Genomic DNA, 22508 nt, shown 5'->3' with positions numbered 1-22508 from the left:
TTTAAGATCAAATCCCGCCTGTACCTGAATTGGTTGGTTGAGGGGTTATGGGTTAGGGGATTGGATACCCCCATTCTCAATGCACTGCAATAAAAGGCTGTAAGAATAGTGTGATTAGGGTTTTTTCTCTTGGGTTTTTGTTATAAGAAAGTTTTTCTCGGTTCGGAGTAGTACAGAAAAATAAAACGAAGAAAAAAAAAAATTTCCTACATGTTCTTTCATTGTCAAGATAAATAAGAATACATACACGAATAATGCTCCCACTAAAGAAGGGTAAAGCTGAAAAAAAAAATCATTTGAAATATTTTAGGCCCCGGACTAAAAGCGATTTTTAATTTTTCTTTTATTTTTTATAGTAAAAATAGACAAAAAGTTTTCATTTTCCACGTGTCAATTCAGCAAAAGAGGGATAAAAAAATGGAGTTACTCGCCTACAATGTCAATTACCAACGTTCGCATCCGCCTCCCACAACTTTGTCCCCCAAAAACGTCCCACGCGCTGTGAGTGCGCCGCGTGTCCTCTCACACGCAGATTTGAGGGACTCGTGCGGAGCTAACCGTGTGTCATCTCGCCTAAAAGGTCATCCTTCTCATTTCAGAACACTTCAACCTGGATCTTCTGTTCTCAGAACTGAAAGCCGCCGGAGATTGCTCCCTTTGAGTTCCGCCGATCGTTGCCGACGACCACTCTGGCAGATTTATTTACCGGAGGTAAGTTTTTCTCATTTTTTATGTTTTTTTTTTTTCTCATTTTTGCCGGAGTGAGAGTCCCCTTCCAGTTCCGCCGGTCGACGCCAACAAGTCAGAATCGCTGCAACATCTGCAACTCTATCTCTTCCATTGACCAAAACCAAAAATCTACCTATGTTGGTAAAATCTCCCAGACTTCACTTGTAAACCAAACCAAAACCAGCCAACAAATTCAAGATGTGGCTACTACAAAACGAAACGGAACCCATACCCTCAGTCCCTCAGAGAAATAACAAATTTTCATATTTAGCAGCAGAACCATTTCCTTCAAAAAGAAAAAAAAAATAATAATAACAAAGGGGAAAAACTTAAAGAACACTCGCCGAAAAAAATATAATAAATAAAAGGATAAAAGCAAGGGTTCCATTTAATGCAACTGTGATGGATGAAAAATAAGTAGCACACAACAAAGCATACAGAATCACCAAAAAGAAACCATTTTGTAGACAGTCGATGCAGTTACCTGCAACTGTGACCGGAGAATTATCATCTTTGGATTTAACCTGATTATTGCCCTTGGAAATCAAGCTCTCCTGCACCCTCTGACAGAGAAAGCAAACCATTTAGACGGTTCTAACAGCAACATCCAATTCTGTTGGATATTCCTCTGTTTCAGAGGATATAATCCCCAACTTTTCGTCCTCCATGATCGATGGAGAAGTTCGATGAAAACCCGAAAGAGAAGCAGCGTTTTCTGAGAGACCCACCTTGATGGAAGAGGCGGCTAGGCAGCATTTACTACTGGATAATAGCAGAACGCCTACATGCTTGGATGTGAGATCATTTCTTCTCACTACCAAATTATGTGGGAGTTGTGTTGCGTGGCTTGCACAGAATAACGGCATCAAAGACTCCCCTTTCAATCAATTTAAACTATCTTCGCCTACTCGAAAGAAAAATCTATTTTTTTTTTTCAAATAACAAATCGGTTGCTTTTGATTGATTATGTGGGTTTTGAAGCAAGAAAAACAAACGGTAAAATGGGTTCATGAAAACTGAGAAAATGGATATAACAGGGGACCTGTAACAAGGTATTTGAGTGGACATATTCTTCGTCGTTTCTCGCTGTTAAAAATGCTTTGCTTTCGGAACGGTCGTCGGCGTCGACCGGCAGAGCTCAAAGGGTTGAAATGTTCTGAAATGAGAGGGATCACCTTTTGGGCAAGAGGACACACGTTTAGCTCCGCACGAGTCCCTCTAATCCGCGTGTGGGAGGACACGCGGCGCACTCACAGCGTGTGGGACGTTTTTGGGGGGCAAAGTTGTGGGGGGCGGATGCGAACCCCCTAGGGAGCGAGCCTGCAATAAGTGATTCCAAAAGGCCAAAGCATCAAAATGTTTGGGCCCCATGAACCTCCACTCAGCTTCTAGGGCCCACTTGAAAACAGCGGCAACCACAAGATAGAGGGCCAGCCCTTGTCATCCTCTAATATCTTGCCACGTTTCACCCTCTGGATTCTCCTCTCTCCCTCACTCTAACTACTCTCGCTTGCTTAATAGTAATACTCTTCACACTACAGTTAACCAGCCCCTCACTCCCCGCCACTACAAAGTTACGACTCCATCGTGAACAGAACACAGCAGACACAGAAGCGAGACAGACAGAGAGAATTCATTCAGGTTTCTTCAGACTAAAAAAGGAAGAAGGTGAGAGAAAAAAAAATAATAAAAACATAGCAAGAACGACAAAAGAGGATGATGATAAAGGAGGAGGGGGGTTCCGGCGGAACTGGAGGAGGCGGCGGTTGGGCGCGTATGTGTGACTCATGCTGCTCTGCACCATGCGCAGTCTACTGCCGAGCTGACTCCGCATACCTTTGCGCCGGATGCGACGCACGCATCCACGATCAGGTGGTGTCGCAGCACGAGCGCGTTTGGATCTGTGAGGTCTGCGAGCGAGCTCCTGCAGCTTTTACCTGCAAGGCCGATGCTGCCGCCCTCTGCACCACCTGTGATGCCGACATACACTCCGCCAATCCGCTCGCTCGGCGTCACCACCGGGTTCCCATACTCCCCATCTCTGGTTGCTTGTATGGGCCTTCGGGTATGAACCCCGGTAGGCCTGTGAGGCCTGAGATCAATATAGAAGATGAGTTCATGACCCAGGAGGCTGATGAAGAAGATGAAGATGAAGCAGCATCTTGGTTGTTGCTTAACCCTGTAAAAAACAACAACCAGAACAATAGTGGGTTGCTGTTTGGTGGGGAGGTTGATGAGTATCTGGATCTTGTGGATTACAATTCTTGCACTGAGAATCAGTATAACGATCACTACTATCAGCAGAATCAGTGCAGTGTTCAGCAGAAGAATGAAGGGAGTGACAGTGTTGTGCCAATCCAGTGTCTGGCAGTAAAGGAGAATCAACATAATCTTCAGTTAGAGATGGATTATGAGGCTTCAAAACCTGGGTTTAGTTATACTGCTTCACTTAGTCACAGTGTAAGTCCTTTTATATAATTATATATAGTGGGGCAATTTCTATGATGGCCAAATGAAATATTGGGCTCTTCATCCATCTTCTCTCTTCGCCGATTAAGGAGAAACAATCTAGTTCTGTATATAATTTCTTAATTTTGTTATTTGGTTTTGCATCCGCATCTTTCATTCAAATTATTTTCCTAGGTTCTTCATATTAATTTGCATGGTTAGCTCTGACTTTCTGCTCTTTACTTTTCCATTCCTCTTTCATTCAATGAAACTTTATGTTCTCTATGAGTTGTTTCATGCAATAAATGAATAGTCTTTTCAATTTATAGAATTCAGTTATATTTTTAGCCAGATTGAGTTTTTCTGTTACAATTTCTTTTCTATTTTTCCTTGTTGATGAATTTGTACGAATTTTGTTTTGGTACCTTTGGCTCTTTCAATAGATTATCTGTAGTTGTTGTGCTTTTTTGACATAAACTGAAGAATTACACTTTTCTTGTCCAGTTTCTCCAAATGAAGATATTAAAATTTTATTGTGAATTTCCTCATGTTTTTTAATAAAAGTTACTAATAATCAGTTGCATCAATGGGTTCTTCATTATTGTTAAACAGTAATTTTTTTTTCTCATTATATTGTCTCGTGCCTTGGTCTTCTCATTGCGTATAAAATTTGCTATTCCTAATGGCTTAGCTACAAGTCTAATTAAGTTTGTCTTTTTTGGGTTTTTGTGTGATTTTACAATCAGGTCTCCTTCTCATCAATAGATGCAAGTGTGGTACCAGATGGTATAATGAATGACATATCAAACTCACATTCTAGACCACCCAAAGGAACAATTGACCTCTTTTCAAGTCCCCCCCTTCCAATGCCACCCCAATTTACTCCCATGGACAGAGAAGCCAAAGTCCTCAGATATAGAGAGAAGCGAAAAACAAGGAAGTTCGAAAAGACAATTAGGTATGCCTCAAGGAAGGCCTATGCAGAGACCAGACCCCGAATCAAAGGGCGGTTTGCGAAGAGAACAGATGTAGAAGTTGAAGTGGATCAAATGTTCTCTACCACTGTACTTGCAGAAAGTGGCTACGGCATTGTTCCATCATTCTAACTTCGAGAGGGGCAAAGGAGAAAAAAGATCATGTCATCTATGTATCTGAGAAGAGTGAGTTTCTATTAGCACCATTACTATTATGTACCTTCCTCGAGGCAAGTAGTTTGGATGAATTAATGAGTGAGAACCATGCAGGTTAACTTCTGTAAATTCTCTTCTCTGTGCCCTATTGTAAATACATAAGAACTTCAGTGCTTGTAATCTATAGCTTTTGCAAATACTTTTTACCTTTGATTATCACATCAATTTTATATTTTTGTTTGGTGTGGAAGAAAGGAAGAAAAGGTCATAGAGGGTTAAAGGAGTGTCAAATCTATTCCCATAGTGATCTTTAAGAAACCCCACTGCACTTTTCACCACTTTCCACTCGGTGAGAAAGATGCTCAAATTTTACCAACCGGAAAAAGAATATAAGACTGGTAATTACTAAAGCTTGGTATTGAAACATTGCTTTTAGAAGACATAAAAAATTTATGTTTTGATTTATGCCGACCAATTAAGAACGAGTCTCATTTCATTTGACGATGCCATTTTTGTTCTGTAACTGTGGCAACTAAGGTTCAAATGACCACTGTTGGAGACTATTTCAACTCCACGAATGGAGAAAAGCCATGAAATATGTGAAAACCTGTGGAAGAAGTTCAGTTACTTGAAAAACATGTGAAAGACATTCTCTCCCAAAGATACGTGCGGTAGAAAATGATAAGGGTAAATATTTACAGACATGACCTATTACAGCATCTAAGAGCTCTACAGGACAAACCATAGAGTCTCTGTTATATGAATTGAATTCAGGCTGTCGCAAATTTACCACAAACATTCTGGAAGAAATTAAAGAAGAGCACAAGCCACCAGATGATGTAATACCAATAGATAATATTGATTTTGGCCTACGATCACCCATTTATGGCTTTTGGTTAGTCTATCTGAAAGCTTTGGATCTCAATGGCACCAAAAAATCTACACCATCCCTATTTCCTGCACAACATTTATTCAGTCTATATGTGAATGTAATGTAATACTTGAGAATCTTCCATTAAAATTTCCTGCTGAAAATTCTGTTTGACATTGGATTCAGTTTTCACATAACTTTCATATTTTGATATGAAAAGATATTTAGTTTTTTGCAACTCATCAACTAAAGACAACAATAGTTTGTCGAGGTGAATATTGATCATAACATAATCTTGAAGCAAAATGGTCGAGACCTCAAGAAAAGGTCAATAAACTTCGGGGTGTCTACAATCATTCATCTGTATCTGCCATATCAACTGTTGACATTGCAGCTGAAAACATGAAGTGTCAAATCTATGTAATTGACTAATCGTTTGGATCATGTGTACCAAAGTGTCTTTGCTGAAAATCCATAGCTTACCATTTGCAACAAAGAAAAATAATGTTATACAGTATTCATTGAAGATAGTAAGTAAGTAAGTTATATTAGGGATATGTTAGCTTCCACCTACTTGAACTATTCTTTAACCTAATCTATTCAGCACTGAAGAATCTAACTTGATCTCACTTTTGAAGTCAAAGAAGTGCCCGTTTAGAAATCTATTAATTAAAAGCTATCAAGCAAATCCTACCAAAGTTTCTCCATTTTGGAACCCTTTAACCAAATTTCAGCTTTATATATATATAGTGAAGATAGTTTCAGCCCCTCTTTTTGGGGCCTCAAACCAGGTGGATAAGGCATTTGTCATTCTAATTCTCATAAGAAAAGAGTACGTTCTTTACAGGGTCAGATTGAGCTACTGCTCTGTGTTACTGTAATACATGATGATGCATGCTTGCATAATCTGTGGCTCATCTCTCTAGATGGTTCTATGCCTTTTTCTCAATTACTTTGATGAATTGCATTACACAATAGTCTTGGTTTGGAGTGGAAAAAGAAGAAAAGCTCATTGGTATCTATTTGAATATAGTCAATAATCAATGGTGATCTTTAAGAAAAAGTCCTCTGCGCTTTTACACCGTTTAGAGGGAAAGGTAAGAGAAAAAAGGAACAAAGTTTCAGCCACATGGAAAGGAAAGGAAGGAGTGGTGCTTGCAGCTTGCTGGATGGGATGGGCCTTAAGGTACTCTGATTCTCTGTTGCCCTTTTCAGCTATTATTCGAGCTTTTGAGTGCTTTTGATCTTTTGGTTGGGCCCCAACTCCCAAGTGACCCTGGGGCCATGTGCTTTTTCGCTTTAAGTATCAATTCATGCACTGCCATTGGCTAGCCTCGGTGCTTTATTCACTCATGGAGCATGGTCTCAGCCTAAGATTCCTACTTTCTGGTTGAAAAAGTTTTCAAGGACAGGGAAAGAAAGGAATGAGCGAGCATTCATGTCTCAACAAAAAGAGATATGAGCTTTGTTTGCTGAAGATACGTTCGTCACTGAGCCGTCGGACCACAAGTCTGCCAGGTTTTATGGCTTTTTAATTTTTATGATTAAATTGTCTTGTATTCAATAAATGCATTTTACTTGGATAAGTAACTTCCGAAGAGCAAAGGGTGCCACAAAAGTTGTGATTAAAAGTTGCAAATTCTATTATTATAGCAGCTGCTTCATGAGAGATTGCATGTCAACGAGACAAAGCTAGGTAGAGGCGTCCAAAGGTTCTCCTCCCTAGCTAGTTTTACAATTTTCCATCCACAGCTTTCCTCCAAAGGAGGGAGGAATCTTCGACTGGGTTGTCCACAGGCCACATCATATCCGAATTCCCTGCAACCCTTTATTAGGAGAAGTATGCCCCACAGCAAACACTTTTACCAAATTACAGCCTTAGCCTCTCTGGGTAATATCTTTCTCCTTCTGAAATATGCACGTTGTTTCTCTTCTTTAACTTGAGCTTGGTTTGGTTATATGGAAATGGGAATCCTTTACAGGGTAAAGGACAGAGTAGCTTTTTTTTTTTTTTTCCAGAGAGTTAAGTAAAGGTCATCCATCTCTCACTCATCAACTTCTCGGATAACCTTTGGAAAAGTTGATGTTTGCAGCTGACTTTCGCTACTGTTATTAAAGAGGAGACGGTCCACCTGAATTTATACTACTTTTTTTTTTCTATTTTTTGGAAACAAGGACGCGTGGCCTTGTCATCCACCGTGAATCCAACCCTTTAATTCTAGTAATCTTTTTTCGTTTTTGCTACATGGAGTTCTGTGAACTATCGTGTCATGCAAGTAAAGCTCTATGCTGTCAAATTTGGACAGCCAAAATTTTTTCCGAGAAACTTATGCCTACTACCTCTACAGGCTTCAAATTGCACCCTTCTCTGTAAGGTGCCAGCTAATCTCACTGGTAAAGGGCCCATTTGAGAGGTCTGAGCTGAAGTTTTGGTTAATGGTGAAAGTCGGAGTCAGAAGAATTTACACTGTGTTTGGACCCGGGTTTTCTGGCCCAGCCCATTCAAATTTTGATAAATTCAAAACCGGAGCCCAACCAATCTGCACCGCATTGACAAGTGGCTGTACTGCTTAAGAAGTCAGAAGTCATAATCTTGGCAAGGTGCTCTGAATAATTCAAAAAGACTGAAGCCCACAGCCCGTCAACTGGCTGATCGACAGCTGATTTAGCTCTCTGGATTTATTTTACCAAACATAGCTTATAGGCTGTCTGTGGACAGCCAAAAGCCACTGCACTTTTCCACTTAGGGTGAGAGCTCTGTGAGTCTGGCGGCATAAACATAAAAATGGGGCAAAACTAGAAAGTTTGGACTTTGGATCATTATCCATATTTCAAAATGAACCCAGCTACATAGATACGAATAAAATGGCAAATCTTTCTATTTGGACTTTGGATCATTATCCAAGCTCTTCGCCTTTTTTTGTGAAGTTGAGTGTAGTTGTTCTAACTTTCAAGGAGGGGAAGGGCGGGTGGGGCTAAAAGCTGAAAGTCCATTGTGTGAAAAGCTTCTAAATGGGATCAATTAAAATTAATCATGTAATCAGGAGGGTAAGCGTTCTGTGGCTCGTCTTGCTTGAGATCATAGATGATTGGTGCTGAACTTTAAAACATGCTTCATTGGAAGCACCTCCATTAATTAACGTAACAAAAGCATGGGCCACTTGGGAAGCTCTAAACATCACCGTCAATTTCAAGGAATTTCCCGTTGTGATCAAAGAGAATTCGAAACTCGTCATTAACTGCCTCAAAAAGTTCATCGAACAGCCGTGGAGATTAAGGAATGTCGTAGCTTGTGCTTGTTCTTGCCCACAGGTGTCCGAGTGTCTCATTCATTCGTTCGTTTCAAGAAGCAAACCAAACTGCTGATTGGCTACCACGGAATGCTTTGTCTGGTGGGAGTGTGGACCTAAGGTTTATTTGTTTGTGTGACTTGTGTAGCACCTCTCGGCTTATGGCAAGTCTTTTTTCCTGGTGTGGATTTTGTTAAACATGCATTGCCTTTACCCTATAACAGACAAGAATGTGGATATGAATCTATCCCATCATATCCCATTTTTTATCCAACTTGGATCTAATTTTTCCTATTCAGGTCTAAAGCTCCAATCCAATTCAATCCGTTCAAGATCCACGTCCACCTGTTGTGAAATTCATGCACCAGCTCCAATAGTTTTACATTATTCTAAACCAACATTTAACCAAACAGGTTTTGTAGTACTAAGATCACCAAGTATATGTTTGGCATCGATTCTGTTCGGTGCTGTAAATGTGTGGGTTGGAAGCACCATTTTCTGAAAAAACGGTGTCTTTTTTTTGTTTGGAAACGTTACTGTCAGGTAAGAGGTTTCTTGGGGCAACAGCAACACCTTTTGTTTGGTACCAGTGCTCTATATCTGTTTTCAGCACTGGTACCCATTATAGGAAGTCCATGTCATTAGAAAGGCATTGGAAAGGCAACCCAACCCAACTATTTATATCTTCCCAGAATCCCAGTTCCTGATCATTTGCAATTAATATACAGGTCTCTAGAAAACGTCTATGTGCCTAACAAAAAAGAGGGAGGAAAAAGCAGTTCCTGTAATAATCATATTCATATATATGAGATGAACAAAAGCAAGAAACATGCAAGTTGACGGTATTCATTAAGTAATCATCAAATGCAAAAAAAAAGAAAAAATAGATAAGTTGAAAGGGGGGAAATAAATTATCTAGCATATGCAATTGAATTCCTTCAGGCAAATTGGGAAAGAAAAATATAAATAAATAAACAATCTAGATCGTCCACTGAGACCATTTTAAATACACTAAACTGTAATGCCCTCATTTACAATTAAATGGAGTGATACGTGCAAATCAAAACCCAGACCAATCTAGATCCCCCACAAAGTTGGGCTCTCTGTCGAAGCCTAGTACAACAAAGTGTTACAAATTCAAGTTTCCTTACAACTAATACCTAGGTAGTCAATTGTGCCGACAAAAACTAAGTACCATGAAAAAATTCCCCCACCCCCAAAGAAAAGAAATAAAAAAAAAAATCACTTAGTTCCTAACGATACCAATGTGCTTCCACGTCTTCTCAAAGATATGAGCTTCCTTCAAAGGACTTCTGATGAGAACTGTTTTCAACATATCAAACATACATGTTGAAATAAGAAAGTGGAGATCTGTAAAGTTTGGATTAGCTTTCTGAGGAATGAAGAGGTTCTTTCTTTAGTCCCTCAATAGCAAGTGCAAAGATAATTACTGTGGTAAGAAGTGGGAAGTTGCAGAATTGAAAGCCAAAAAACAAAAGTAATAATATTAATGATGGAGATCATAAATTTGTTGAGTACCTTTTAGGCACATTTGACTATCCACCAATCCTGTTTGGGTCTCAATCATCATGTTCATTATCGTTTTCAGAATCTGCATGTGATAAAAAGAAGTGTTTCAGGGATCAAGGAATGAGATAGTTACATTAACAACTGTAAAGTGGAAAGTTTTAGATACTAACAACAACCAGTGCAAGTTTAGTAAAATAAATCCTCCACCATCAAACATTTGCTGTGTGGTATCCAGTTATCCCAGTACAATGCACTTATCAAGGTGCACCAACTATATCATAAGTAACCCACCCCGGATTCAGTCTATCTAAATTTCATTCTCATATTTTGTCCCATAATACTGATACTCAGCTTGGAAATAAGTATCTGATGTCAACAATAAAAAATTAAGTCTTTTGTAATTCAACTTGCAAATACTCTAATCTTAGAATTTGCATATGAGCAAACTTGTGCACACTTTGAAAACCATCAGAGACTTGTCCTACATACCAGATCGAACATCTTCACTAATCTGGCCTCTGGCTTGGATTTGTTTTACAAGCATCCGGAACATCAATATCCACCAATAAATATGAAGAACTAGCAAAGAAAATAGGAGAGAATTGAACACATAATAGTAGATGGGGCCCTCTTTCTTGTGTTTCTCCTTGTCAAATGTTAGTAAAACTTCATAGCTGTGAAAAGAAATAGTCAGAATACATAGGATTAAATTGTGCTTTGTGCACCACAAACTCCACAAGAAAGAGAATAGGAGAAAAAGGAAAATGGAGAAAAACAATTAGCAAAAGCCTTTGTTCTTCATCGCTAGTTTCCTATCTCTTAGTCCCTAGTCAAAAGTATCAAGGTGACAAACTGACAACAGTGAAAATAATTCTCTTAATATAATTAAATACCCTCTTCCACTTCACTATAAAGATTAACAAGAAAATTAAAAATTATTCTTCTTTGTAAACAGTTTCAAACAATCAAGCAGCTCAAATATCAAAAAGAAGAATTAAGTATTTCTAGTAAATGGTCCCACATAGGCACTACCATGATACTGCCCTTTAGTTATCATCTTTGTAGACCCCAGTTAGCTGTCAAGGATCTTTATTAGCATAATGACTACTACCTATAATAAGGGATCAAAAATCTTTTTCTTTCTATTCCGAAGATAGAAGAATCAAACTTTTCTTAAACAAGAGAAGGACGAATAAAATAAATACAGAATTCTTAGGAAGCATCAAACAATTAACCATCATGATGGAGAAATAATGCTGGTGAGAATTTGGCTAGCAGCAACTGAAAAATCATGAGGATAACATAAATGTCTATGGGAAAGTTGACACCATACTCCATCCCCAAATGTTTGTTTAGTCTTAAGTTCAGTATGGACTTCTTTATACAGAGTGTAATAGGAAATAGGTATTAATGACTTAGCATTTTCAGCTTCATATTCTATGTGGAGCCTAATGGCACCTAGCTGGAATAAGCAATAATAAACAAATGAGTTTTGGGTTATGTGCACAACCCAACAACTCTCCCGATTTCCAATGCACCAGTCAAGTACAAATGGTTCCCAAGGAAACTACCACAGTACCAAATACCACCATAATGATACTCTAAAGACATTCTTCTTTTTTTCATCCCAAATGGTTTTCGGAAATCAAACGAGGCAAATGTACAAGCTTGATTGAAAACTAATCATTGTAACTTAGCAAATTCTATTAGTTGGCTCAATATAAGCATAGACTGTGATGTTAGCAGTTAGCTGGTACTACAAAGGAGATTTTAATCATGCCAATGGGTTGCTGTCATCATTCAGAAATTACCAAAGAGAAGCCAATTATCCAGATAAGGGGCCATTTAATGGATGAAGTGACTGAACTGTTGACTTACGCTTTTAGTGGATAAAATATTCAAGGATATAGTATCAACCCAATAAGCCATTCAGTTCACATCATTCACTTCAGCTATAATCAAACAGTCCCTAACTAGACTAAAAGTTTAAAACAAGATCCAATTACATTACTTCCCCTTGCTATAATAATTCTTTTTATGGCTGTTTCAATTCCCTAGTCCATTCATTTCTAATTATGTCAACATTCCTTTTATGACTAATTTTTGCATTTCTTGTTGGCTCACCTTTTCTACCACTATATGGAAGAAAGTATGACAATTAATACAATAATTACAGTAAACTACACCAACCTTGTACTCCGAAGTATCCAGAATGGATAGTATATGAGGCGAAGTATGATCCATTGCAAGACAAAAATAATGAAAGAAATGCTAGCAATCCTTTCCCAGCCACTATATTTGGACATCTTTCCAACTTCCAAAAACACATCACTTGCATCATGAAGAGCTAAAACAACTGAACCAACACGAGCAAAGCTGCAACAAGGTGCAAAATGTTACAATATAGAAGTAGAGCAATACAAGGTACATTCTGATACAGCGGAAGGGGAGTATTGATACTTTAAACCTAATGCATTTTATTTTATTTTTTAGCTTTATTTTCAAATTTTGGGAGGGGTGGAAATAATATAAATTAACATTTAAAACAACGCGTTTTTTAGAAAAAACTATAAAAGCAATGTATTGGTCGGTATGGGCCAATACGTTGTGAAATTTTGATCCTTGGAGTGATAAAACATCTTACTAAGCCATGGCTTTCTGTACTGTAAATATAAAATCAAAATTTTTAATATCCAACAAGAGTTGGAATCTTTTCATATGTAGTTTTTTATGCATGCAGTTAAACAGACAGTAAGGACTTGGGATAAAACCATTCCCAGTACATATTTTTTCGGTAAGTAAGCTGAAATTGAACTTTGACATCATGGATGCACTGTAGAACCTCAGGCATGGAAAAGTACCTGAGTATATAAGATAACACAATGAGAATAACAGATGTAACATGATGAGCCATTGACACCCCAAAGTCTGAACGTCTTGTTTCCCAGAAAATCAGAGCAAATATCGAGTATGTGTAAAATCCGGCAGCATACATGTACAAGCCCTTCAATTTCAATCTAAGCACCAGAAAAGTGGTCAGTCAGCCAACACCATGAACAGGACATGCTCCTCTTCACAAATTATGTTAAAAACAATTAGGCTAGCAGAAAGAAACTGCATGAATTTAAAGCTAGACATGAAGCCTATCCTTGAAAAACCAAGAAGGCAAAAGAATCAGGATACTATAGAATGAAGTATGGGTGCCACAATGAACGGCTTCTCCAATTTGAACAGAGACAAAAAAAATATCCTCTTAACAATAAGATGAGAAAAAAGGACAGTTGCTGCCACACTATTGGAGGGAGACTTAGGAACAGTATTTTCTTCTTTTTCCTGTTTGAGCATGGATAGATTTATATAAAAGAGGGAAAAACTCATAAACAGGCTTGAGTCTTACTTGATCTTTTGATCAGGCCAAACTTGATCTCCAGGCCCTACCCAAAAATATCTGGTATTAGTGAACCAGGGCTCATTATACGTAACAGCCAGAGCAAAAATCTCTGCTGAAAGAAAATAAACACATTTCCATGCTGACTCCTTAAATTTCTTGAGCTTCTTCCTCCTCTCTTCTACCTGAGCATCCACTATCTGATTCCCCTTTCCAAGGATGAGTCGTCTTGCCAATTTCTACAAGAAGCATGCACATCCAGTCCAAACTAAGCAAGAAATCCCAAAGAGACAAACATAAGGAAATAGTAAACAGAACGGTAAGGGGAAAAGACACTACATCAACTGTATAGAAAGTAACCTTACTTTGATGCAGAATTTAATTTCACGATTAGAAGGGATGAGTGAACTTCATAAATAAGTTATCAATAAACAAGATAGATATAACAGATTACTACAACCAGAACCAATTGAGTATAGCAATCACTACTCAATCCAATAAGGAATATGAAAACTGATATGGTGGAAATGCTACTAGGATATGCTTCTTCCAATGTTATGTACTAGATTACTGGCCTCTCCCAGGAAAAAAAAAAGCAATTAATTTTTTTTTCATCCAGCAAAGTGGTTTTGTTATAGATAATTCAGGATTTGAGGAAAACAAAACATCTATATGTTAGGAAAAAAAATTACTAACATGACTTTCCAATCTAAAAATAGGGCCTAGTCTTATCCCAAGGAGAATCTTAAAATGTTTATATAAATTATAAGAAGAGCAAAGTACAAAATCATCATTACCTAGAACAAGAAGAACAAAGGAGAGAAGACCTCAAAAGGCCATTTTAACAATAAAAATTCCTCTATAAATGAACAAGCCAATTGGGCAAATGGAAGTCCATAAAGAGGAGTTTCCATGGTCACTTAGATGAAATGATAACCATGTGCCAAGCCATTAATTTTTATTAAGGTCAAGAGCAGTCACATAATTAGCGGAAATGATGCTCCTGTGAGTAGTTTGTCCATATCTTGTGCATTTGTGCACATTCCCTTGTTTGCCTCCCTGCTTTTGATATACAAAATAATCCTGCTATCATTTCTCAAAAATGGAGGGAAAAGGAAAAAAGAACTGAAATTCCACCTTTAAGGAAGTAAACTATGTATTTGTCAACATCGTTCCAATTGCAGATCCCATAGGGAACAAAAAGAAAGAAAAGAAAAGAATAGTCACCCTACAGCTGAGCAAATGTAATTCATACCACTGGAACCATGTATTTGTTGCATCTCTGAGTGTTCACCTGTGTGATATAATGAGGGTTAAAAGAAAATGCTTCTTAAAAAAAATATCATCCACGTTAGTGCACAGCAGAGGATTGACAGTGGGGTCAGGCAAACAGAAAACAGATCTGACCCCAACAAAAAAATGGGTTAGAGTTGAGGCCTCAGAAAACCCAACCAGAACCAAAACCTTTACATGTATGATGCTAATATAACTAATATTGTAATGCCTATGACCATGGAGTCAATGATGAACTAGATTGGTCCCACTAAAGTGCAATAACCTATGGTGGACCTCTTATCCACTGAGGATCCTGCCCGATCTGCACCTTGAATATCCTTCCAACACCAACTCACCAACTCACCAACTCTCCCCTTTATTATATAGCAACCCATGGCCCGGGGAATCTTTTAGATACCTTAACACTCTAATAACACCATCCCAATGAATAATCCTGGGATTCAGCATGAACTGACTCAACACTCTTACACTAAAAGAAATGTTAGGTCTAGTAATGGTGATATAAATTTCCCACCAGTTTCTTGTATCTTCCAAGATCACTTAATGGCTCCCTTGACTAGTATCTGTCTTCATATTAGGATCCATGGGTGTCTCAACTGGCTTGGCTCCTAACAACTCTGTTTCATCTAACAAGTTATGACAGAGAGATCCCCCACTTCGACCTTGCTACTTCAATCCCCCAATAATTACTTTAAAGTAGACCTGTTCACTAGCCATGTTCGGGCTAGGTTTTGCCTCTATATCAATAAAACACATTCAGGCCTAAGCCCGAACCTGACCCAACCATTGGCCTAGATCTTGAGACCAAGCCCTCATATAAAGCCTGAAGCTTGACGATAAGCCTGAAGCCCAGCCAGGAAATTGAGAAAAAAGATTTTTTTTAACTCAACAACAAAACTGATTTATTTATATTAAATGACCTAAAAACCCAAAAATATTGAAAGATCTCACTATGACTTGAGAAAAGAGAAGATGAACAAAGCAAAAAATATTATATAAAATATATGTTTCGTTATACAAAATATATTTTTTATTATATAAAATGGTATCAAGTCAAGCTCAAGTGACTGAGCCCGTTCCATAAAAAATGTGGAGCCTAGTGTTTTGGGCCCAAAACCAAGCATGCAAACCTAAATTCATGTCCAAGCCCAACTAAGAGCGGTCGGTCGGCTCGTCCCATCGGGTTACCTAGCCCATGAACATGTCTACTTTAAAGAGCCTAAATCTTTGGTTTGAAAGTGTTGTTGAAGTAATTGTTTTAACTCATTGATTCCCTATATGCCACTCTTTGCAATAACTATGTCATCAAAGATGACATATTTCTAGTGAAAATTGAGTGGTCAAAACTACACTAACATAGACCAAAATTCTGCACCACACTGCTAAATCAACTAAGTCAGGCTTGTGGTGATTGCTTCAACTCATAAATAGCTTTCCTCAGTCTACATACCTTTCCTACCTCCCCCTAAGCAACATACCTAGGAAGTTGCTCCATATATACTTCTTCTTGGAGATCACCATGAAGAAAGACATTTTTAATACCAAGTTGAAACAAAAGCCAATCAAAGTGTGTAGCCAAGGGGATAAGTACGCACACAGAACCCATTTTAGCCACTGGAGAAAAGGTATCTGAATAATCAACACCATATGTCTGTGTGTGTAACCCTAGGTAACTAGTCAAACTTTAAACCTCTCAACACTACCATCCTAACAATGCTTCATTATGTACACCCATTTGCATCCAACAGCTTGCTTTCTAGGAGGTACGGAGGTGAGGTCCCAAGTGTGATTGGATTGAAGAGCATAATATTCTTTGTCCATCACCTCCTTCTAGTCAAGGGATGTAAGAGCTTCTTGGACAGAATGAGGAATGAAAACAAAAGAAAGACAAGGCACAAACTTTTGATAGGTAGGAGACAAGTGAGCAAGGGAAACATAACAAGAAATAGGATGATCAGTGCGAGCACATTTACCTTTATAAAGAGCAATGTGGAGATCTAGGTCAGATGGTGAAGGATCTATTAATAGCAAATGCACTATTGATATATCATAAGCAAGAGCTAGCACTAAGCTGAAACAATTGGCTCCTGTTTAGATGGTGAAGGGATGGCTCTTGTTCACGTCTTCTGTACACTTTGCGAATCGATGATCATATAGGCTCCTCAAGTGTAGGGAGAGGAATGACCATGACACTAGTAGCAAACGGGAGAGGAACTAAGGGTGATGGTTTCCTTCCAAAGTAGAAGAGAAAACCATCAAAGAAGGTAACATCAAGAACAACAAGGGATTGAAAGAACATCATAATACATTCCTTTCTAGATATGTGAATAACTAAGAAACATGCACCTAATAGCCCAAAATTAAGTTTATTAAGACCTAGACCCAACTTGTGCACAAAATAGACACAACCAAAAACATGAGGCAAAGAGAAAGGTAACTCAATAGGAAATAAGACAAAAAGGGGATTTCCCATCAAGAATAGAAGTGGGCATGTGATTTATCAAACAATAAGAAGTGAAAACTACATTATTCCAATAAACGTTAACGGCCAACATTTGTATCAGTAAAGCATGAGTTGTTTCAATCACATTGCAATTCTTCCATTTAGCCACATCATTTTGTTGAGGTGTATATAAACAAGAAGACTAATGAATAATGCCAGGAGAATCAAAATAAGATTGGAAACTACTATGAAAATATTCTTTGGCACTATCGAAACAAAAACACCTTAAGAATAACACCAAATTGATTTCATATTTCAGCATAAAATGAAACAAAAATAGAGTACAATTCTAAAAAATCTTTCATTAAATAAAGTCATGTCGTCCTTAAGAAATCATCAATAAAGGTTACAAAGTATTTGAACCCATTGTAAGATAAGACAAGACTAGGACCCCAAACATCATAATGAATAAGTGAAAAAGGACTTAAGGCATGCTTATTTTCTCTTGGAACAAAAGACACTCTGTGATGTTTGCTAAATTGACATGACTCACATTCTAAACCTGAAACTGACTTTAAGGTAGAAACTAACTTCTTTAAGATTGGAGAAAAGGATGACCTAAACGACAATGCCACTGGTGAGGTGTGAGAGGAGAATGAATAGCTTTCTGTGAACCACCATCACCATCTAGATAGAACAACCCTCCAACTTCCCCATCTTGAGATCCTAAAAAATACTATAAGAAAGATGAAAGGTGATTGAGCAATTAAGAGACTTAGCCAATTTACTCACAAACAAAAGGATAAAGGGGAATTAGGGTACATATAATACAAAAGATTAAGCGATGCTAGAATCAAGAAACACATTACTAGTACCAATGATAGAGGGATAGTACCATCAGCCAAGGTGACATTTTGTGATGTACAAGGAGGAGGAAGGATATAAAGAAATCTAGAGATCCAGCCATATAGTCTAAAGCTCCAAAGTAGATTGAGAACAAGAAACTAGACTATCTATACCTAATTTTAGTAAGGGTGGCAGTAGTATTGGAAGAAGAAGAAGAAAGACCATTTCTCATACTCACATGTAATTAGGGGTGTTTAAATTCGGTTATCAAATTGAAAACCGAATTAACCAAAATAAATACATATATTTATATTTTAATGATAAATATTAATATTACTATTTATATTAATAATAGTATATGATATGTATTTTAATTATAAATGTTGATATATTTTGACAATAATTATTAATATAAATATAACATACATTTATATTTTAACTAATCAAATTAATTGATTTAAAACCAAACCAATTTGAATTTGGTTCGGTTCGGTTCAGTTTCTAAATCTAATTCGGTTCAGTTAAATTCAAGAAAATGACCTAACCAAAATGTCGGTTAGGTTATATTTTTTAACCAAACCGACTGAATGAACACCCCTATGTGTGATAGTTATTAGTACCTTCTCCTTTCCACCTCCTAAAGCAAGTCCACCACCAATTGATTTAACATTACTAGAAATCCATCGCACTTCCTCCATCTCTCCCACCACCACAACCATCACCTCTCATGGCATGCCGTCTATGTACACCTCCATCAGCACCACCTCCTCTAGCAACAGCCATAAAATTTGGGTTTATCATATGAATCATTCAAGAAAACTCAACAAATCTGATTGTTGATCTCAAGAACTAATCAGCCATCAAAGGATTGCAGCTTTTTGCCCATAGTAAGACCACTGAACAAACGCCTTGTAGGCAAAAAATCAAGACTATCACCACACACAAGTTACTATAAAATCATTACTGCAGCATAAAAAGGCACACTCCTCATAAGATCAGTAGGAAACTACTCAGAAACACTTACTATCATAACAGAGAACTTTAACCAATCATCAAACTGAAGTACTAAACAAAGCATTCCTCAATTGATCACAGCCTATCCCTCCTTGAACTGCCAAATAGAGGGACTTTATCCACTACTCGAACTACACAAACTGAGGCATAACAGCCTCTAATGCTTAATCTGATTAGTCACAACACTTCAATTCTTGTTTCTTTACACCAAAGGAAAAGGATTTTCTATGTGCAGACTTCTTTAATCCCAAAGAATCAATTCAGGTTGTTAATAGTAGCTCCGATACCATAAAACAACCTGAAATCGATTTAAGTACAAGAGAAAAAAAATAATAATAATAAATGGTGAAATTACAACTCTATTTGTTTTTCTGCCTATAATTCTAACAATAATGGGCAATGACATGAGAAAAAATGATAAAGATAAAAAAATAAATCCTCCATTTATAATTTTTCTTTTGCATCCTGTGTGCACCAAGGCTATGTTTGGTTTGAAGAAAAAGATAGGGAAAGGAAGGGAAATGTAGGGAAACCTTTACAAACCTTGTATAGGTTTCCCTGCCTTTCCCTACTTTTTCCTTCAAACCAAACACAATCTAAATGAAAAGCCCCATTTACATGTTTTAACTTTTCTCAAGCTTTTTTTTCCACAACCTGTTATGAAGATAATGGTTCAAAAGGTAGACAATTGCTCCCTTGCTCTTGCTGGACAAGATGCATGTGCTAGAGATGAGCATTCTTATTGGCATTAAGTGATCAATAAACTAAAAAGCTAAACTTGACCGATTTAAAGTACAATAAGGTTGGCCTTCCATATCCGCCTATCAACGACCCTGCAATCAGGGAGGAAAACTTTCTCCAACCTCGCCATTGTTCCCACTAGAAAATCCACCACCAAATTATTAATCCCTGGTCAGACTATAGATATTAGTTAAGGACAGCATAAAAGGGTTCAACCCATACCAAGCATCCGCCCAAAGTTCTCCTTTCCTAATATCAAAGAAAGTGATCTTCTTGAAATCATCAATATCTTCATTATGCCCTTCCCTACCCTTACACGGTAGCTTCCTGATACTCCTCGGCTTCCACACACAAAATGAGTACAACCATCTTTTGTTACTTAAACACAAAATTTTCATGGGAATATCAGACACTTAAAGAGTAATAGTACATCTCAAATCATCACCAATTCTCCAAGGAAGATGTCCACAAATCAAATATTCTTTTACAACTAAAACTGTAAATTTCCTCGTTCAAACCATCTCTTCTTAAATCCAAACCAAAAGAAGGAAAAATAAGAGAAAAGAAAAACCAATTCACCCAAATGGAAGAACCAAGTAACATATTTAAACAATCATAGGGAGAAAAAAAAAGAGCAAAAACATCAATTTCCGACGACTGATCTAGGCTGACAAAATTAAACTTGCCTCTTTTTATACTAGATAGGTAATTCGTCCAGTTAACGACACCTACACAATACAGGAATAATAGAAATAAAATAAAACAACCCAAAGTAAGTGCAAGCGCATCAGTCAGAGATACATATGCCTAAAAACAGGATATCTTAAGCAAAACAGGATATATCTCACAGATGTGCATGAATCATTTGAGCAAGGGAGATCTACTTCATCAATAGTCAACTTAATTAAAAACGAGTAGAAGCCCAGAGAATAAAACGAAAAACCCAGAACAATCAGATAATTCCTTTTGAGCGAACTACCTCGAAGACGTTTCTGTCGAGAAAGAACCGAACTGCTGGAAAAAACAAAGCAAAAAATGGAAGAACTCTGAAATCATTATATTGTGGATATGATTCGTGCTCCCAATCAATTGAACTTATTGATTCCAATAAACCCATTCTGGGTTTTGAATTACAGAAGAATCTAAAAAGATGTCCAGAGATGTTGGATGATCAAGTCCAAATGGGGAAGAACAGACACGGTCGTCTCTCGTGCTAACTACTTAAAAAAATAAAAATTTTCCGATCAGTGTTTGGCTCGAGTGACAATGTAGTACTCAAACAAATGCGATAATCCCATACCCGAAACCTCGAAACGCGACAACATTGTACCTATCGTTAATCGGTATGAAAAAACCAACTGACCAATAAATGAAATCACAAACGCGGTAGTAAATATGGTGTTATTTATCAAAATTCGGGTTTTGATTGGTCAAAATTCTATCAATATTATATCCTTTTTGCATCATAGATTTTCAATTAAATAATATATGAAAGGACACAAATGTCCGTCCATCAATGGCACCCCTCGTTATTTCATCAATTCCGAATCCTAAATATTTTAATAACTCAACCAAATAAGATAAATTACTCAGCATTGATGTTGGGGTTTTTGGGGCTAGAGACCTATATTCCCATTTTTATCGGATAGACCATCATCACCGAATCAAAGCCAATTTCAGAGCAGAGCTATGGAATCAGCGAGCTGAGAGAAGCGACGGAGAAGAGTCCTAGACCCAGACTTTTGGTTGTATTTCGAGATGAAGAGGAGTATGTGTTATATGCACCCATGGGTGCAATAGACGAGTGCAACCCTCGAATGAGAGGCGAACACGTCATTTCATTTATCTTAATTGTGAATTAATGGAAACTTTTTCTGTTACCAATCATTCGGCTGGTTGAACCGGCCATTTTTTAATCTCCTTCCCATTTTGACTATCCTCCACAGAATTCAAGCATCCATTGGTGACTCACTGCACACCGGCGTTGTGAATGCCCCGTTCTCCCTCCCCTCCATTATCCTATCCGATAGGAGACATTGACCCAGAGATTCGGTCCCAATGATCTACTGGACAAGGATGTGCCATTACTTCTAGAGCCCCATCACAATGACCTTCAGCAATGACGATCATAATAACGATGTCATTAAGATTAACAACGACGCAAATCGATGCTATAGCAATGACAAAGTTTTATCGAATTATAACAAGAAACTGAAGTATGCAACACTTGAAGTGGCGAACAAATCCCATGCGTCGTACAGTGGATGCCCATCTGGGGTGGCTCTAATGGACACTAAACGAGAGGTCTACAAAGGGTAGTTTGTGGAATCGGTAGTGTATAATCCAAGCCTGGGGCTAGTTCAGGTAGCATTGGTGGTGTATGTGGCAGCTGGCAATGGTGGTGGTGGTGGGTACGAGAAGATCATGGCAGGGGCATTGGCGGAGAAGAAAGGAGCAATGGTGGGATAGGAAGGCACGACACAATTGTTGTTGTAATCAGTATTGCCACGATGTGATTTTGTAATATTCCACTACAATTCAGCTCCCTCCCTCAAAATATAAAAAACCTTGTTAATCTGTTATTGATCAATCTGAAGATGACATTAGCATTATTGATTTGGAGGGGTGAAATAATTTCAGATCAATTATCTTCAAACGCTTCTTCAATTCGTTGTACCAAAAAAACTTATATCTCCACTCAGGCAATGTCTCTTCGATCTGATTGCCTAGGCTCTTCCTGAACTTTATCTCTCTCTCTCTCTTTCTCTCTCCTCCAATTTCT

General features: G+C 37.8%; 2 protein-coding genes, 1 long non-coding RNA gene and 1 pseudogene across 4 annotated transcripts; 2 read left to right on the top strand and 2 right to left on the bottom strand.

The window, feature by feature from the left end:
- Positions 1 to 576: 576 nt before the first annotated feature.
- LOC104600461 (zinc finger protein CONSTANS-LIKE 2-like) lies at positions 577 to 4489 on the top strand. Its single transcript, XM_010263396.2, has 3 exons — positions 577 to 711; positions 2271 to 3189; positions 3924 to 4489. The coding sequence occupies exons 2-3, from the start codon at positions 2446 to 2448 to the stop codon at positions 4281 to 4283; spliced, it is 1104 nt and encodes a 367-aa protein (XP_010261698.1). The 5' UTR covers positions 577 to 711; positions 2271 to 2445; the 3' UTR covers positions 4284 to 4489.
- On the bottom strand, positions 841 to 2264 carry LOC148801000 (uncharacterized). The gene is made up of 2 exons (XR_016083483.1): positions 1214 to 2264; positions 841 to 1015 (listed from the first exon to the last, which is right to left on the bottom strand). It is a non-coding gene; the product is annotated as an uncharacterized LOC148801000 (long non-coding RNA).
- Positions 4490 to 9415: 4926 nt separating the features above from the next.
- On the bottom strand, positions 9416 to 21026 carry LOC104600452 (ceramide synthase 1 LOH3-like). Of its 2 annotated transcripts, none has more exons than XM_088901837.1 (7): positions 20706 to 21026; positions 13396 to 13625; positions 12860 to 13015; positions 12189 to 12374; positions 10488 to 10672; positions 10008 to 10080; positions 9416 to 9839 (listed from the first exon to the last, which is right to left on the bottom strand). In XM_088901837.1, exons 1-6 carry the CDS (start codon positions 20841 to 20843, stop codon positions 10049 to 10051), a joined length of 927 nt encoding a protein of 308 aa, XP_088757963.1. In that variant the 5' UTR covers positions 20844 to 21026; the 3' UTR covers positions 9416 to 9839; positions 10008 to 10048. The 2 variants fall into 2 exon arrangements, with proteins under 2 accessions (XP_088757963.1, XP_010261677.1); XM_010263375.3 differs by having other exon boundaries at positions 9416 to 9791; positions 20706 to 21024.
- Positions 21027 to 21513: 487 nt separating this feature from the next.
- Positions 21514 to 22288, top strand: LOC148800999 (cytidine deaminase 1 pseudogene; annotated as a pseudogene).
- Positions 22289 to 22508: the final 220 nt, after the last annotated feature.

This window comes from Nelumbo nucifera, chromosome 3, assembly GCF_055504915.1.
Source record: "Nelumbo nucifera cultivar China Antique chromosome 3, China Antique-T2T, whole genome shotgun sequence".
NCBI classification, from domain to species: domain Eukaryota; kingdom Viridiplantae; phylum Streptophyta; class Magnoliopsida; order Proteales; family Nelumbonaceae; genus Nelumbo; species Nelumbo nucifera.
Note: the sequence above shows the minus strand (reverse complement) of the source record. Positions and strands in the feature narration are given on the sequence as shown.

Excerpts from the sequence above, each read along its gene's own strand:
- LOC104600461 (XM_010263396.2), top strand. The coding sequence starts at position 2,446 with ATGATGATAAAGGAGGAGGGGGGTTCCGGCGGAACTGGAGGAGGCGGC. Across the intron at positions 3,190-3,923 it reads CTGCTTCACTTAGTCACAGT|GTCTCCTTCTCATCAATAGA; the intron begins GTAAGTCCTTTT and ends TTTTACAATCAG.
- LOC104600452 (XM_088901837.1), bottom strand. The coding sequence starts at position 20,843 with ATGGGTTTATTGGAATCAATAAGTTCAATTGATTGGGAGCACGAATCA. Across the intron at positions 13,016-13,395 it reads TGGCCTGATCAAAAGATCAA|ATTGAAATTGAAGGGCTTGT; the intron begins GTAAGACTCAAG and ends TCTGGTGCTTAG. Across the intron at positions 10,673-12,188 it reads TGGATACTTCGGAGTACAAG|CTATGAAGTTTTACTAACAT; the intron begins GTTGGTGTAGTT and ends TTCTTTTCACAG.